This window comes from Lepisma saccharinum, chromosome 21 (genome assembly GCF_977018435.1).
Source record: "Lepisma saccharinum chromosome 21, izLepSacc3.1, whole genome shotgun sequence".
In the NCBI taxonomy this organism is placed as follows: Eukaryota; Metazoa; Arthropoda; class Insecta; order Zygentoma; family Lepismatidae; genus Lepisma; species Lepisma saccharinum.
Genome location: NC_139249.1, coordinates 38,902,530 through 38,921,162, shown reverse-complemented (window position 1 = coordinate 38,921,162; position 18,633 = coordinate 38,902,530). Strand labels below are relative to the sequence as shown.

Here is an 18,633-nt window from a genome sequence, read left to right as displayed (position 1 = left end):
ACGTGAAAGAATTCGACCGACATTTAGTCTCGCTTTAATAAGGTTAACACTGGAGAAGAAAACATTCTTGGTTGTGTCTTGCGTTCGGTAAGAAGACTAATTATCAGCGAATAAAACTGAAAATATTTTGGAAAGCGGCAATTCCGGAGAGGGGAGGTGTCGCCAGTCGCCTACTTGCCCACGGAAGCAGGCAATCGTCGGATAAAAAGAAGCGGGTCGTTACTCGCTCTAGCCATATGAACACAGCGGTCGGTGGGTTGAACACGGAATAAAAACTAGTGCGGTGTCTTTCCTGGGTGAGAGAGAAGGAAGTGGTCAGTTCAGAGTGAACAGTACGAGACTCGAACATGCTAAGTGTGAACGTGAGAGACGTGTTGGCCGTCGTGGCTCTGTCGTTAGTGCTTGTTGCCGCAGATACCGACGGACAATCTTCGGATGCAGGCAACTACTTCGGCTGTTCCTCCGTTTTGGATTTCGCCTGCCTCAAGACCGCTTTCGTGAAGAATGTGCTTAGCAACATGAACACGGGCAAGACCATCAAGCTGTGGGATGGCCTCGTGGAGGTCGAGAGGGTTGCTGAAGAGAAGGACAAGAGGGGGAAGGTTTACGGGAAGGACGCCAAGATGTCTAGCAAGAGCATCGAGGACCTGGCCAAGAGGTCTTTCGGGGAAGCCTTCGATTTCGGCTTCCTGGGACTCCTTCGCAGCTACGCCGTCAACCTGAACCTGGTCCCCGGTTTCAGATTACAACTCACCCACGGCAGAAAGAGCAACTCCCTGTTCAACATTCAGATCCAGGAAGCAAACGGTAAGTCCTGAACTGACTATAATACTTCACGTTGAATCTCACAAACTAGTTTAACTTAAAGGGAAATTTGCAACGTTGACCAAGAGTACATTGGTCTGGAAAGAGTATGTTGCTGCGACAATAACCGATTCAATTGGTTTATTTTACTTCGCTTTTCTGTCACTTTCGGCTAATCGTAAAGATGAGGATGAGTGATGACAAGATGAAATTGATGAAGGGACACTCACACAGAACACCCACGCCTAGGCAAACCCGGGACCCCTGGTATCCTAGCGGGCTGCGCTAACCACTACACCACGAAGGTCAGCACTGAGGCAAAAAGCTCTGGGTTTAGGAATGCCAAAGTAGTTATAGTTAATCCAGAAATAAAGGGATAAATTACAGTGTAAAGTCAAGCCCGAACCACTAAAGTGTTCCCTAGTCGGTAATCGAACTCGAGAGCATTTAATTACAAGACGCAAATCTTAAGTAGAGTCGTTGGATGAAGGAATTTAAAATCCATGATCTTATCTTCTTTTCAAGAGAAGGCAGAATCTATACAAAGGCTATACCAAATAAATGCATTGTTTTTCGTTCATTTCAATATTTTATGTAATTGCTTTTCTGTGTCCAGAATATGACTATTTATGAGAATGTAATTGCTTCCTACGTATGCGATTTTTATGTTTGACTGGACCTACAGTTTAGAGTGGAACTCGAACCACTATATTCATCCACCAGGTATCGAATCCGGGACCTCTTGATTAGAAAGCGGCAACGTATCTCATTAGCATCTATGAACAAAGATGATTACACTGATCACTGGGATACAAGAATTACTGATATCCTTGCATTTGAATAAATAGTTACGTTTTTTGGGATAATGATACAACAAATACGCGTCCGTATGCAAGATAATCATTACAACATGTTTTGTTTCGTCCTTCATCGGTTTCATTAATTCATCATCAATTCCCATTCATCATCATCCCATAAACTAAAAAGAAAGAATAGCGACATAAAATTACTATTTAATTAAACATACAGGAAAAGAGATGATGAGGATAATATTTTGTTGCATCCGTAATATACTACCACCGAGTTACAATAGTTTGATTAAATTGCTTTATTTTACTTCGCTTCTTGTGTCACTTTTGGCTAATTTGCGAAGATGAGGATGAATGATGATATGATGAAATTGATGAATGGACCCCCTTCCATGGACTCTATTGAAAGGTCTTGACGTGCAGATTCCGAATCTGCAATCTCTTTCACTCTAGCTCAATTAGGGACAGAGCGTCCATTTGAATTTTTTGGGGGCTTCATAATTTTTTTTTTATTTATTTATTTATTTATTTATTTATTTTTTGCGAAAATTTAAAATCGCCATATCTTCGTTTCTAATTAAGCTAGGAGGATGGTTTATAGCTTGTTGGACCAGGAATGAAGTCCTCTTTCCGATTCTACAATACAAAATGGGGTTTCCATTTAAAATTTCACGGTTGACCCCCGCCTCACTCCCAAGGGGCGGGGGTGGGGAATCAAGTGTGATATCATCGAATAGCTTTCTTATACTTATTAAACACGTATTTTTTTGTTTTCCGATTCGATGTGTACTTCTCACGATATGTGACCGTTCCAGGACTTTTGGACCACCCGGTATATATATATATATATATAAATATATATAAACTTCAACTTGATGACCTCAACACTCTGTGAAAATTGGTCTATGTTGTACACGACACCCTTTGTATGTAATCGTAGATAGCTACTATAAGTCTGTATGTTTTTATGAACGTGCCCAAAATTGTTCACGATGTCATTGTTGGCGTGAATTTTATTACGTTATCTTACCGTGTAACCACGATAAGATAACATATAGACTACTAGCGTGCTTCATTATTAAAATTCCTCTGTTTCAACACAGATAGGAATTCTAAGCAATAAAGGAACCCTTATAGAACAATTTTGCTGCGAATTTTATTTTATGTAGGACATTTCTTGTACAAAATTACATCCAATACGTCTTTAACATATTTTATTCCAACAATTTGCCGTAATAACAGTGTGGTTCTACCAGATAAAGCTTGTCGCCACATGCTACATGCCTCACTACTGGTTGAAGTGTTCCAACACCATTCTACTGATTTACTTGTTGTACACAGTTGTGTTGAGTCCAATTACAACAGGAGAGACATTAATAAATATAGAAGTATTACAGTATCAAAAATGTATAATATTCATTGGTTGCAATATAAAATAATATATGTTAGTTTTTTATGTACAAACTATTATTTCAGCTTACGATATTCTGTTATCGAGTTAACTGATACTATAGTAACATCATTTTGAATCATTTTGCTTTCCGAGGAAGTGAATATTCCAACAACCGTTTTAATATTTGATACTTTTATTACCACGCTAAACTTCAGTAACTGCTATAGGTATATCGATATCGATTGTGACTATCGATTGTGACTATCGATTTTTGACTTCCGTGGGTACCTAAGGAAAATTCTTGCTTCTTTCGTTTCTATTGGAATATTACATAATTTTCTTCTTTCCCTTTTGTCATGTTTGTACTCTACTTATTCAACTTCCTCTTCAATATTTTTCTCTTCTTTTGTCCCCTTCTAAGTTTTTCTATTCTTTGTCCTACATTTAGCCTTCCTTTTTCAGCTTGTTTTTTCTCCTCCTCATTCACCTCTTTATTCATAGTTATATTTTCTCACCTTCATTTTTTACTTTATTTTATCTCCTCACTACTTGTACATCGTTAATTCTCCTCTCTCTCTCTGTGTCTATTTCTCTCTCGCTCTCGCTCTTTCTCTCTCCCCCTCTCTCTCTCTCAGGACCTCCCCGATGGTACGGTATCGTCGTCGCCTTCTAAGGGGTCCTGGGTTCGATACCCGGTGGAGCAACATAGTGGTTAGAATCCCACTTTAAAAACTCTAGGTCCAGTCCCGATTAGCCTTACTGTGCATAAAGTGGACTTAAAACACCAAACCAATCAAATCTCTCTCTCTCTCTCTCTCTCTCTCTCTCTCTCTCTCTCTCTCTCTCTCTCTCTCTTAATAGTCTTCTTTACTCTTCCTTTTTTCTTGTTTCCTCGTAGGTCATTGTGAAGTCGGAACTTCCTATATTTTTTCTTTCTTAAGCACATGAAATATGGTATGGTTCATTTGACAACAATCGTATCCTCATAGTTCCTATTAGAGGTATAGAAAGCTAGTAAAATATATGTTCTGAATCTAGAGGGTATGGCAAGCAAATTGAATAATAAATACTAAACTAAAGGTGTAGAAAGCAAAGGAAAAAGGAAAATTGAAATATGAATGCTGAATGTTGGAAGTGTAGAAAGCAAGTGGAATACAAATTCTGAATCTAGAGGTGTATAAAGAAAACGAAATGAGAATACAAATAGAAATTCTAAATCTAGGTGCAGGAAGCAAATATAATAAGAAAATACAACTAGAAGTACTGGATATAGAGATGTAAGCATGAAATAAGATCATGGAAATACTGAAATAAGAGTCCTTCCTCTGACGCCTGTGCATTGGTAAATCGTAAAGCAGAAAAGAGTGCAGGAGAAGAGGTTACCAAGCGCACAGCGTCTCAAACGCGAGGCACATGCCATGCCAGTAAGTCAAGCAAGGCATTGACGATTCGCTCTGCGGCGCGTGAAATACTGGTTTCCTCTAGGTGCGCTGCGTGTGGCGTGAAAAATTGCCAACAATGTAGGATCTGTCGGTTGCAATTTGCCGTGTTGTTGAGCCTAATGTTGTTATTTTCAGCGGCTCTTCTCGTAAACACGTTTGGAATCGTATGCCCATGAGCAATAGCCATCCTTAATGCTGGAATAGATTGATTGAAATTAAAATTGTTGGTTCGTCAAGCTATTTGCACCCCATTATACGGGATCCAGCCCTTTACCATAACTAAAATGTCGGAGGACTAAATTAGATTAAAAGCTGGGGCTGTAAAGGGACACTCAAGACACTTAAGGATACATACTGGCTGTAGGTGCAGACGCCAGAGCCTTGTTGGCCTGCAAGACTTACATCCTCATGTTGAAATAACAAAGGTTTTTAGACAAACTTTCATTTCACAACATTGATGAAAAATAAATTAAATATGCTTTCCCAGTGAATAGAACTAACCACATCAAGCTTCGTTCTGTTGAGCACTACAGTATGAATGTATCTTATTGCTCTGAGTAACCTGTACAATAGCAATTACCATTGTTCAAAGACAAAATTGAAACCGGCGGTCATTTTGAGAGTGATTACATTTGCCGCTATAGTTCTTTACGCCATTCATTTGAAAATTTTGCTTCTCTCCAAATTTCAGGAGGGCTGTATTCCCATCAGCCCCCCTCTGTGCATGCCAGTGTAAACACATACAGAGTATAGTTCTAGAAACAATATTCGAATAAAAATGTACTTTGATAATAGCATTTCTTTAGGTGATCCAGACAAGATTTATTATGAAATAATTGGATTGATTGGTTGAGTTGGTGTTTTAATTCCACTTTATGCACAGTAAGGCTAATCGGGACTGTACCTGCAGTTTAAAGTGTGATCCGAACCTCCACCGGGTATCGAACCCGGAACCTATGGCTGCTGTCTACTGTCTAAACATAGGGCTGCTGTCCGTTCCCTTCCTCGCTTGAATTTGATTTTTGTTCTAAAATGTCGCCATTCTGTCTCTTTTTGTTTAATCGCAACGAACGTTCCCTTCCTGTTTGTCAAGGTGCAGAAGGGTTGTCTTTGGCTCTTCAGGTGCTGTGTCTTTGGAGAAAGCGATTTGCACTATATTTTCTTATGATTTACTTGTCCATTATAGAGCATCCATGTTCAATACTTTCTCGCGTAAAACACCGCACACACACACGTTATAATCTGTAAAATCCCAAACAGAGCAGTAGATTTTTTTTTTAAAGACTGAAATGAAGGAAAAGGAATCCATGAAGAGTAGTTATCAATTATGGCCATCTTCGTTATATCCACCTGATCAGGAACTTGTTTAATGTTCCTTGCACTTTGCGCTAATTACAAGACAGCTGCCTACAACCACGAATTGTGAAACTATATTAAAATTTGTTATAAATATTAATCATGTCGGTTGTAGCCAGACTCTTGGGCAATATAGTTACTTTCTAACCATATGATGAAATTGTATACATGTACGCATATGTAGATAAAATATATGCCGCTACAATGGCTGGTGATCGGCATTTTTTAACATGTCAATGCTAAAATGTTATTAACGATGAATTATTTTTAAAAATTCTTACTGAAATCAGCGAACACTAATTTTAGTGTAAAAAAATGGAAGGCAAAATTTGAAGCCTTGTGCTATGGACTCTTCATGTACTCATAAAAGTATACTGCTGGACAATGAAAACCGGACACTTTAATATTTGACATCTGAATCGCAATAACAGCTCGCAGGTATATTCCAGAATGTTCGGCAGATCATGTAGTACCATATGCACCATTCATAGGCTCGGACTTTGTTTATGCATTCGTACTTAATTCAGTTTCTGCAACATTTAGTTAGCCCTTGTACCAGAGCTTTTATCGACCCATTGCGTTATCACAAAAAATGCAAGTGTCCGGTTTTTTTTGTCCAGCAGTATATATTACTTTTAAAATTCGACATTTTGTCATATTTGAATAGCTATTCGTATTAACACACACAATTTTGCTGTTTTGAAACCAATATCCTGGTTTTCTGTTTAATGTTTCTTATTTAGTATGCTTTCAGATGATACGAATTCTTTCTCCACTATTTCTGGTATTTTACAAGATATCTGATACAACTTGTTCTTCCCAATTTTATACTCATTTTGCTCTAATATTATTATATTTATTCACAATCACCTAGAATTTAGGTAATGAGTATTTACATAGAGTATTTAAATATAAATTTAATGCTTTTAGTATTTACTGCAGCCAAGATATTGCAGTTTTTCTTATGTAAATCTTGTACATTTGTAGAAAAAGTAGTGACACTTTCGTCCCATGAGAAGTAAACTTTACATTTTATGGCCGGTCCACATGCTACACCCTAACGAACGTTTTGCTTGCGTTGTTCAGAACTGTGCATGCAAGACATAGCGTGTGGACCAGAGGACTGCAAATTTTAGAACTGCGCACATGCGGAAATTGTTAACACTGAGCCCAAGGGCATAGATATGTCCACAAACCTCCAAGGTCTTTTGTCCCCTTGTTGCTCAATTTGTCTTCCACACTAGTGCTGAAACACTATTAACGGAGTTCGAAAACAATAAGGTGACCAAAGTGAACAACCAGTTCGTTCTGGCCCTGGGGATGATGGTTTTTGCAAGCCAATGCTAAGGTATTTTCATTTATTTGGCTTTTTGTCTGATCAAGAAACTACGACAGAGTTCAAATTATTTTCTGCCTTTCCAGGCGAATCGCAACGATAAGATTGAATGCTGTTTTTATTGAATTGATGAAGTCTCCTATGTGTTGTCTATAATCAAGGGGCCCTGAGTTCAATCTTGGGGTTGGGCAACATTAAACAGTGGCTCGAATCCACTTTAAATTGTAGGTCCAGCCCGGATTTGCCTAGCTTAGTGTCTTTGGCGGTGTGGTTGTCACTTCGCGCTATGACGCCAGAGGTCCCAGGTTCGAATCCAGACCTCTTCATGGGTGTTTGTGCGTTTCCATCAATTTGATCACACATCACACATCACCCATCGCAATTAGCCAAAAATTGATGGAAAGCGAAATAAAATAAGCCAAACCACAAATGGTAACAAGGTGGTACTTTTTCAACCCCGCAGGAAGTGTGGTTTAATAACTTACCTTACCTTATCCCCTTGGCAATACTGCCAGAGTAATGTTTTAAAAAGCCAGATGTTCCCTGTCATGTGTCACTGTCTTTTTCCCATCACCATTTAATCACTTCGTCATCCATTCTAATCGTCGCGATTAGTCTAAAAGGTAGAAGAGCGGCATAAATTAATAAAAATATAAATAGCTTGTATATTGTAAATAATTTATTATTTATAATATAAATATTTTTTAAGCAAACTGAATTGTGGGAGAACAGAAAGGATAGGGTATTTGTTAGCTTTTGAACATTGTAAATTTTATTTGTACGGAATTCAAAAACTAATCTCAATGAACTATTGAAATAGTATTTTAGGAAATGCTAATATACAGTAATATACGTTTACAATTAAGGTTTATTTAATTACATATTTATAAGAGGTAATATAGTACAATTTGTTTTAAATTTAGGACTTGTTCGTGATCTATTTGTGCTATCTAAGCTTTGTGAATTAGGGCTGACATCTTACAACTTCTGCGTAAACTTTGACGTATTTTTAAACCAAATATGCTTGGCATTTGTTTTCTGAATATCCATTGACCCTGTTCTCCAGTTTCTAATAGTAAACGTTGCATTGGAATGCTATTTAGGCCTCACGTTTATTTTTTTTCTTCAATTTTCCGAATTCTAACCACAACGGTCAAGGATGCGGCTTATGATGTGAGTAGAATGGCGGGAAAGAGTTTGGTGGTTGTGCAGGAAAGAAAAAAGTTAGTTCCGGTCACATTCTCGATTGAGGTTTCTTCTGCTTCGTAACTTAACCACAAAGAGGCTCGATGATGCCCCATCTGTCTTCTTCGGAAATGGTTACTTTCAAGCGAACGAGATTCTATTCGCCTCGCCAAAATGGTGCCCTAGAGGCGAAGGTAATATCTCTATTCGGAGGTATCTCGTGTGTTTTTTACAAGCGGTATCATTACTAAGTGGTGGGACTTTGTATTCTTTTATTTTCTTGCACGGGTCAATACATTGCTCATTTAGATAGGTACGTACAACTGTGTATTTTGCATTGTTTTTACAGATTTTGTGCATGACATGTTTGGTGATTTTGTAGTGTTTTGTGACATTTTAGTGAATTTTAAACATTGTTTTAATGTTTTTAATGGGCACTTCCTATACTCTGTCTCAGGAATCTGTAGATCAACGCCCGCGCACAACGGTAGAAAAGGGGAGAAAGCGAAGGGCGAAACATTGCTGCTGCTATAGCCTTGCCTCACCCATTCTCCAACTTTCCCTCTCACTGGCTCATTGATCGAGCTCTCCCGAGTCGCTACTTCTGCAGAGGCTATCTTTTGTTCGCTTGCTCCAGACATTCCTGATATAGAGTATAGTATTTATGCTTGTTTGCTTAAAACCAGTTCACTTTACTTCGTTCTTGCCAGTATGAAAGTTTCTAAACAACAACTTCGATTCCAGAAATCTTATAAAAACCTTCCGCTTGTATGACCACTATGGAAATATTTCTATTGGAGAGCAATTAGGAAACTTAGAAGCTAGTGACATAATTCACATTTAGTACGCTCCTGTAGTGCCCATAGAGGCGTAAAGGAGCTTTTCAATGTCTTTACTAAGATACAATTTTCAGTGTCTTTGCCTTCATAATCTACATATGTTGTAAGTAGTGCATTCCAACACATGACTACTAAAATGTCAGTAAACAAGCATTTTTGTTTAGTTTTTGAGGCATTACTACATATTTCTAGCGTATTTCGCATTTTATTGTGCTAAGTCTTACTTTTCTGACTCTCGAGACCATAGGCCTCTACTTCTTCATTTCTAGTAACTCCCAATTGTCCTCACGACGCTGGGTCAACACCGAAATTTTATAACTCCTTCGCAAAGGCGAGAACGCTAACCACCCAGCTACGCGGGAACTCATCTTATTTTCGATTAAACTAATTAATACCAAATAACCCAACCTTCACTTGGATAGACTATTAAAGCTGATGTAGTATGTACACTGACGAGGAGAAGTGTGCTCTCCCCATCTGATTTGCAAGGGTGGCTGAAGTCCATCGTGAAATTTTCGTATCGCAACTCTCTAACCATTCAACCCTGAGCATGTTAAAAATGTCGATGTTGAGCCAGCCAACTGTATTGCCTTTGGTGGGAAAGAGGGGGCTGTAGCCCAAAGTCAAATAATCTTTTGCCATCATCCTGTCCACTAAAATAGACTGCAGGTTTGAGTGTCACATTTAGCAAAGAGAAGAATGAAAGGAGAGGGAGAAATAATGAAAGGTGGAAGAAAGCAGAATTGACAGAGTAGAGAAGAAATGGTACAGAAATAAAGAGATGAAGAAAAAACATATCTAAAGTGGTGAAAATTAATAGGAGAAATAGAGAGAAAGAGAGAGAAGCAAAGGGAAAAGAAAGGTGGAAATGGAAGACGGATGAAAAAGAATGGGAAATAGAAGAAGACTAAAAAGGTAGAGATAAAGAGAACAAGAGGAACAGAGAAATTGAAAAGAAAGAATATGAAGGAAAGATATAGAAAGTAAAGAAAGATACAAATAGCGGACGAAAGAAAATAAAGATATATATTGAAGAAGAATGAAAAAGAAAGAAGCAGATATGAAAGAGGGAATCATTGTATTCCAGACCACCCAACGAGAGTAGAGCAAATCGAAGAAGATAGGAAAAGAAACGGAAGGATAAAAGATAAAAAAAAGTTAGTTGAAGAAGAATGAAAAGGTAGGGAAAGAGAGAAGAACAAAAGAAAAGAGAAAAACAAAAGAAGAAGAGAGATGCAAAGTTCACCCAAGTAGAGCTCTTCTGAAATTGTTTCGTCCATTTATCAACCTCCCCAGACAAAATTCTATGGCGACTTCACTGTAAGGAAGATTGAGGAGCTAAAGATATTTTCTTTTTTGAATTTGAATTGAAAATTTTGGGTGCGTCAGCACTAAGGCTATTTTGCACCCGTCACACTATACGGGGTCCAGCCCCTTATCTTTACACATTGCAACTCTAACGTTGCTTAATTAAAATCATAAAAGATTAAAATGTTCTGACTTTCGTTAAAAGCTGAGGCTGCAAAGAACACTCAGCACAAATAAGGACAAAACACAGGACTAAAGATATTTTCTACTCTTACGACGGCTGAGGGAAGTGGGGAGCGGTAAAAGGGAACAATCCAGCACGATAAGAAACGCCTCAGCCTGTAGAACGAGGTTCACGTAGTACTTATTCCCGCCGCGTCCTAACTCTCGGCGCCATTGCTGTTGTCTGCTTGGTCTGCAACGTAATTCCCGCTCCCCACTTCCCTTGCCAGAACGAGGACCGGCCACCGTAACAGCAGAAAGCCAAAAACAGCGGCGATGATACCCCTTGAACCGTCCAGCGAAATATCGCCCAACAGAGCTTGACCCTGGACGTGCTGTTGCGCTACTAAGCAGTACATACGAAAGCACAACGGAACCGTCCGTGCCAAGATTCGAACCAAGAACCCTTGTGGACACAGGAAACCTTGGAAGGCACTCATTCTCCACGCTCCGTCAAGTGAAACAAAACATCTTGCTGGAGAGTAACTTTCGAAGACGACACCTCCCCCCACCCACGACATTAACGCAGTCGTTATGGAACCGCATCTCACGTCGACCATGTCGCCAAGGAAGGTGAAGATCTCTCTCTGTGCGTGTGTGTGTGCCATTAAGGACAGAGGACCGCATACGCTTCGCAGTGCAAGGTTTTCTGTGTCAATTTAATTGGATATAAAAATGTCTCCTGCACGTCATTCGTAAAGAAACGATGTCGGCACGTTTTAACACAGTAACCTACAGAGACGTATATAATCATTGTCGCTACACTACTTTAACAACTATGATACAATTATTTCCGTCAGTCCACCCAAAAAGTAGAATAAAAGGTATCATATCTCGTGTTACATTATTTACAAACACTATTTCTTATTGTTAACGTCTTTGTAGGGTGATTTGTCACACAATATAGTAAACATTAATTAGTATTAATATGTAGTGTATGTTAACCATAATTATCCTTATCCCTTTTTGTCTGTGAGGAACAATAATAATCATCAATAAGTTTTTATTTATTTGCATTGACGTTGCCGAAATATTGAAGGATATACTGCATGTATATTGAAGAACATGTATATTAAATGGTTTGTTTGTCCACGTTTAAGTCCAATTTATATTCAGACAGGCTCATCGGGACCGGACCTGCAGTTTAAAGTGGAATCATAACCTTGTGCCTCCACTGACGGTCTAACCCGGGATTAAGGCCCGTTTCGCCTTATCCCGTTTCGCCGTATCCCGTTTCGCCTTATGGGATGTCCCGTTTCGCCTTAGAAAGTTCGTGTCACATAAATCACGCGAAATTGTATTGGGGGAGGTGAAAACGCAATAAGGCGAAACGGGAGGACACGTAACCCGGGACCCCTCAATTACAAGGCGACAGTTTTTAATCTATTCCACCTGGGAGGATAACCCCATAAAGATTGATCAGGAAAAATAACATTCATTGCTACAAGGAAATTTAACCGATCGACTGATTACTTGGCGGCTATGGCCAGGTCTCTGTGCCTGGTATTTTATGTCTTCAAGTTAACAAATGGTTAAAACAGCAACCACCAGTTACCAGTTAGTAATTATCTGTGGGCACCCCACTGTATTCTTATTAATCGACCTTACTTACATACATTACCCTTAATTTGTCATACCTGAAAATATAGCTGAGTTCTTTCCAGACTTACCATTATTTGCTATTTGAATTTGAAATTTTGCAATTGTTATTGTTAGCTATCACAAGAACTAATGTATTTAATGATATGAATAATAACTTCATTATCGCACTTGCTATCATATCTTTATATACTACTTGTGCATAATAACACATTATTTGAACACATTCATATAGAACAATGAAACTTTACTTCGTTAGGTATTAACAAGAAGAATCTAACAAACATTTTATTTATTGTTTAAAGACAACATCAACAACAACAAATTTTATTGGACTTACAGCTTTGCATTTAGCTGTTTACGGTCAGCATACATTTTGAGTACATAACGAAACACTTTTTACATAAATCTCTACACATAAAGTTTAACTACATTATTCAATAACTTGTTATTTCTTATATACCTAATTATAAAAATACAAATTGACAATATCATATTGACAATTCGAATATCGTGTGCTACAATAATGAAGTCAGACTTATGGAAAAAGGCACATTAATTTTTTTATAATATTTTGTATTAATTCATTGAAACATACAATATACAATATTATATGGCGACATGTGAAGGCCTTTGTTATCTCAAGAATTGTAGTAGTCTAATTTTAACAATCTGTGTGTGCTGCAATTAATGAACCAAGACACTTTCCTGGCGTGATTCATTGGTATTAAGAAAAAACAGTCTAGAATTGCCGTTTTGTGATAATTCACGATGGCTTATAACGGGACATGAAAATTCCATAAAAGAGGAGAGAATGCGACGGGCCCACCTATGTAAATGCTACCTTTACTTCTACTGGAACTGTTTAAGCTACGTATAACATCTATTTACAGTGTGACTAGTTTTGAATAACTACATTGGTATTATACTGTCTGAAATGTTAAATCTATTTCTAAACGTTCAAGAGAGCATTCGTGTATATTTCTCTTTCTTATCTAGGAATTTTTTTATACTTTCGCAGGCCCGTAAAGCAATTTGTTGTTTGTAACTTTCCCAACTGTTATCATCCATGTTTGGAGACAATGACATTGTTTTAACAAATGCTTTTAGATTCTTGAGAAGAGCGGATATCTTACACTGTTTCTGAGGTAATCTTTAGTCTCTTCTTACATGTTCAACAAGATGTGTGTCCTGTGCTATAGCCTTGCACTTTTAATCTTTCTTGAGGGCTCTTTACACCTCTTTTTGACTTTAAGGTGTTTTAGATGAGAGAATTTTTCTTCGTATACTTTGAATGGTGTAAAATAGCCGTATGTGCAGATGGATTCAAAGATTTTAATTAATTCATTCACTCTTTGTTGCAGAGGGTGAAGCCAGAGGCAAGATGAAGAGGATGTACCCAATCCTCATGTTCCTGCTCTTCAAAGCTGCCCTCATCCCAGTGGTGATGATGATCATCAAGGCACTCGCCTTCAAGGCCCTTATCGTCAACAAGCTCGCCTTCCTGTTCTCCGCCTTCAGCAGCTTGAAGGCCTTCCTGAAGTTGAGCGCCCAGAATCAAGGATACCAAGGCTATGACTATGGTGGCTATCAAGGATACTATGGAGGCGACTATGGCCACGATGGGTACCTAGGGTCGGAGACGCACCAGGCTGTCGCAGGGGAGGAGTACTCGGCCGGAGGATCGCAGGTGGCAGCTCAGCAACAGGCATCTCATTACGCTGGATCATCCAGTCAGATTTCCGCTTCTTACGCTCCTCAAGCCAGCGCCCCTCTGACGTCAGCAGTCTTGCACCCCAGCGTGGGGCTCCAGCAAGCGGTGGCTGATCATTCCGTGGCCGGTACGCAGACCGTTCTGCAGCAGGCGGTGCCTTACTCGCAGACCGTCGTCGGTCAGCTGAGTTCTCCTTACTTGAAGACCATGCAGGCAAGTCCGTACACGCAGGCCATCACGCAGCAGGCTACTGCGCAGAGCCAGCAAGCCATACAGCAGATTTCGCCCTATGCGCAGCAGACCGTTAGCACCGCTTATGCGCCAGCCGTGACTGCGCAGGTGGCGGGGTACCCGCAGGCCGTGCAGCAGCAAGGACAGACGTACAACCTGAACGCGGTCCTCCCAGCGCAGAAGAAAAGTACGTCGTTCGTGGCGCAGAGTTTGAAAAGGAGGAAGACTTCTTAAGGAGACACAAGGTGAGTCACAACGCTTTCTTACCTCTTTTTCTATCTATATTTTTCTTTCTCTTTTCATCTTGCTTGCTCATTCTATCACTTTCCCTCTTCTGTTTCTCTATATCTTTCTTCTGTCCTCTCCCCTTATTTATTCCTATTTCCCTTTTTCTTCATCTTTCCTATCTCTATCCCCTCTTTATTTGTCTCTCACTCACTTTAAAATTCTGTGAGTTTCAAAGAAGCTGGACAAAGACAATTTGTGGAACGGCTGGAGTCCACTCTTATCCACCTTGTGGCGCCACTTCTCCAATTAGGTGCTGGATAATAGCAGGTGGCCATATGATAATCAGCCACGCGTATGCACCAGCTGATCTCACCGATTACACTGCATTCCAACCACCTTCGTTAGCGGAGTGTTCACATTTCAGTGAACATCAGTGCGTACAGGTGGTATTAGACGTAACAACTTACCCATCATCGATAGATAGAATGCACGATAGATGTCCGACTATGTAGATGTTACTGTTTTGGATGGTTTGTTAGAGTTATCTTAAATGTAAACCTACAATTTGCAAGCATTATCAAGAGAAGAAAAGTTCCTTGAAAAATAACCCAGTTCGACAAGAATCGTGTAAGATAAGTATAACGTCAGCAGTGGCTACATGGTTTCACTGAAGAAAGCCCGTAAGTTTTTGGTAACTTCTTGAATTTTAATTCAACATTTCACGTAACGAATATAAGTCGACTCGACATCTTCAACAGGTCAATTCTTTAGTGTAATTGCATAAGGCGGATATTATTGCAAGGATAAACAAAATCAACGACAATGTAACACACGTCCAGTTAGGGTTGCATGAGACCAGTAAGATGGCTTGGGCAACATGGCAGAGCTATTCGATGGGCTGATTTCAAAAAATATTGGACATGCATCTGCAAGTTGAAATAGACTTCCCCGCCTAAGTTTAGCTCTGATGGAAAATCCAATGTTATAATGAAAATGGGTATACAGTTACATGTAATACCCCCTTAAGTTCCATTTCATACATCAGGCTTCCTATACCCTTTACCTTCTACTATTCGATCGTGATAACTCTTCACTCTACATGATTACTTATGTAATTAACTTTTTCCTCAATAAGCGTTCTATTTTATTTATTTTCTTTCTCTGTTTTGTATATACTTGTTAGAAGTTCTTCCTAATGTTACATAAACAGTGAACTCAAACTCGTGACATCTATAAGAATAGCTGTTAAAAGCGCAATGTATTTTATATGGTCAAATTATCTATACAACTCTGGTATACGACATGTTTAATAGTTCATTAATTTCGACGTTACAAGAGAAATTTAATTTGCTAAGGAAGATATAAATCTTTTTAAATTTTGGTTTCAAAGTTCCTTACAATATTCTTTCACACTTTGAATATTATAAAACATGTGTTTTAAGTCCACTTTATGCACAGTAAGGCTAATTGGGACTGGACCTGCAGTTTAACCCACTATGTGCTTCCACCGGGTATCGAACCCAGGACCCCTTGATAACAAGGCAACGACGATACCGGGGAGGCCCCGTGTTTGCAATGAGAGAAATGTATGATCTACATGATAAGGTATTCTCTGTCCGATGTAAGAACGAAGTCACAGTAAATAATACACGTGGTTTCTGAGAAATCCTATTGGTTGTTCGAATGGCAGCTGTGAAGGAATCTTGCGCGTAGAAATATAGTGCGTTTGATATAACCATACGAGGTAGTTACTATATTGAATTTGTGTGGCCTTATATTATTGGCTGTACTGCTACGACCAATGGGCAAAATAATAACATAAATCATTCATAAGAAAGGAACTATTTTTTCGGAAGTCACGCGGTTTGTTTACATCAACTTTGTTCTTACAGAGCATGAAGAATAGGATAAAGTAGAGTAAAGTAGGTCAGTGTGCAACTTTTCAAGTTCAATATTGCTGTGTTGTACGAGTGATTTGCGTAAAATTTCCGTAAGGCTTAGGTAGGTATAATATGAAGCACAGACTCTAGGAGCGTCACTGCTTTCTGATATTATATGCTTTCTGATATTATATGTTTTCTGATATTATACTTTCAAAAATATAATAGACTACCACAAATGGCAACGCCTTACAAAGGCCTACTTCAGGAATTCAATTTCGAAACTCTTAGTAACAGGCGAAAATTGTTATTGTTCCTGTACAAAACAGTAAACGGCATATTAGATAATAGTTTATTTCTTGGACAACTTCAGTTTAATATAAGGAAGAATAATTTACGTTGTAGAAATGTTTTCATCCCTAAAATTCCAAGAACCAAAAAATAAGGAGCTGCCCGATTAATAGAATTTGTGGTATGTGTAATGAAAGTATGATTAAATTAAAGGCGATTGACTTACAAGAAAACATTAGTGCCAATTCTCAAAGTACGAATATGTGATAGTTAATACACAATAACTGTATTTATACTCAAGATTATATGATTATTATTTTTTGTATTTTTTTAATTTATAAACTGTTTTGTATGGCTATACTTATATCATGAACACAATTTGTGACTGGATTACATATCGTAATTACATTTTAATTTTGTAATTATTATTCATTATTATTATTATCATTATGTACGCCCTCTGTCATTGGAGGATGTACCTCTGTTGAAGGTAATATGTAATAAATAAATAAATGAATAGGTGTAGTGGAGGTACAGTCAACGGCAAAGATAATGGTAGGCGAATTGTCTACCGCTATTTTCACTACTTCTTTATTCTATATCATGTGTTATTTTAAGGAATGAAAGTATGTTGGTTCGAAGCAGGCATTGTTCTGTGCTTATTGAAGTCATTATTTCAATTCATTGTCATCACATTGTGTAATTCAGACCGAATGGAAATGGTTGTGAACAATTCGCCTACTGTTACTTTTGCCGTTGGGTGTACACGTGGATGAAAGTACCGGGTGGCCCGAATTAGTTACCCAACTCAGAGCCCCCTTGTAGCCTGTTTGAGGCATCGTAGAACTCTGAAATTTGGTGAATCCACTATGCAGACCATGGGGAAGACATAAAAAAATAGTTCACTTTTCCGCCACCAGGTTGAAATGTGGCGCTGTACTTCCATGATGCGTCCAATTGGTTATGGATTTACCTTTACCTTGCAATCTTGCAATAATTGAGAGATTATTTTCTCGCAACTTCCAGCTACTACCAAATTTCTTTCTAATTAATAACCAATTGGACGCGTGATTTAACTGACTTATGGAAGTACAGCGCCACATTTCAACCTAGTGGCGGAAAATTGAACTATATATTTTTTTTTATCGCCATCCTCTTCCCCATGTTCTGCATAGTGGATTCACCAAATTTCAGAGTTCTACGATGCCTCAAACAGGCTACAGAGGGCTCTGAGTTGGGTAACTTTAATTCTGGCCACCCGGTAGATAAATCTCATTTAAAATCTCAACAAACTCTCTGAATGGCGATTTGATAATACTGGTAGGTTTTATTGTGTGTCTTTGTACAGTTTTATTTTACAACCTTATCAACGTTTCTATCTTTGTATTTCTAGGTAGTGGTTTAGATACTTCAGCAGGCCTGCTAGTGCGAGGAAGTGGAGCACCGAATAGTCCACAACGAATAAGTTCTTCACTAGGATGAATCTCTAAATTGTACTAAAACTAATTTATTATGCTAACTTATTCAAAACAAATCCTGTAAATATGTTCATAGATTAGTAGTGTTTTACTGTAAATAAAAATGTTTTTATATAACACAAGCTTGTATAACTGTACCCAAGAAGGTTAAATGAGGAATATGGGCGTCCGGGAGGGGGCCAAGAGTGGGCCATGACCCCCCTGGAAAATGAGTCAACTAAACATTATATATAATATCATTTCAGCCACAATAATATGTGTTAAATATTGCATGAATATGACAAATTCAAATTTATGTAATGATTTTTGAGGGAACAATTGCCCCTCCCTGGGAAAAATCCTGCGGGCGTCCATGATGAGGACGTTTTAGGATCTCGCTCCGAACTCCGAACTCTCCTGTAGCGTATCACGCCGAACCCGGGATACCTGGCGTCATAACTCAATAGGTTAATCACGTCGCCAAAAGGGTCCGACCGAGATGCTGAAGGTAGCTTCTTAAAAGCAAATTATACCAGCGA

The 18,633-nt window shown here is 38.6% G+C and overlaps 1 protein-coding gene across 1 annotated transcript; it reads left to right on the top strand.

Annotated features, from left to right (window-relative positions):
* Nucleotides 1-243: 243 nt before the first annotated feature.
* Nucleotides 244-18,227, top strand: LOC146004064 (uncharacterized). The gene is made up of 3 exons (XM_083142679.1): nt 244-807; nt 13,658-14,483; nt 18,031-18,227. Exons 1-2 carry the CDS (start codon nt 348-350, stop codon nt 14,470-14,472), a joined length of 1,275 nt encoding a protein of 424 aa, XP_082998805.1. The 5' UTR covers nt 244-347; the 3' UTR covers nt 14,473-14,483; nt 18,031-18,227.
* Nucleotides 18,228-18,633: the final 406 nt, after the last annotated feature.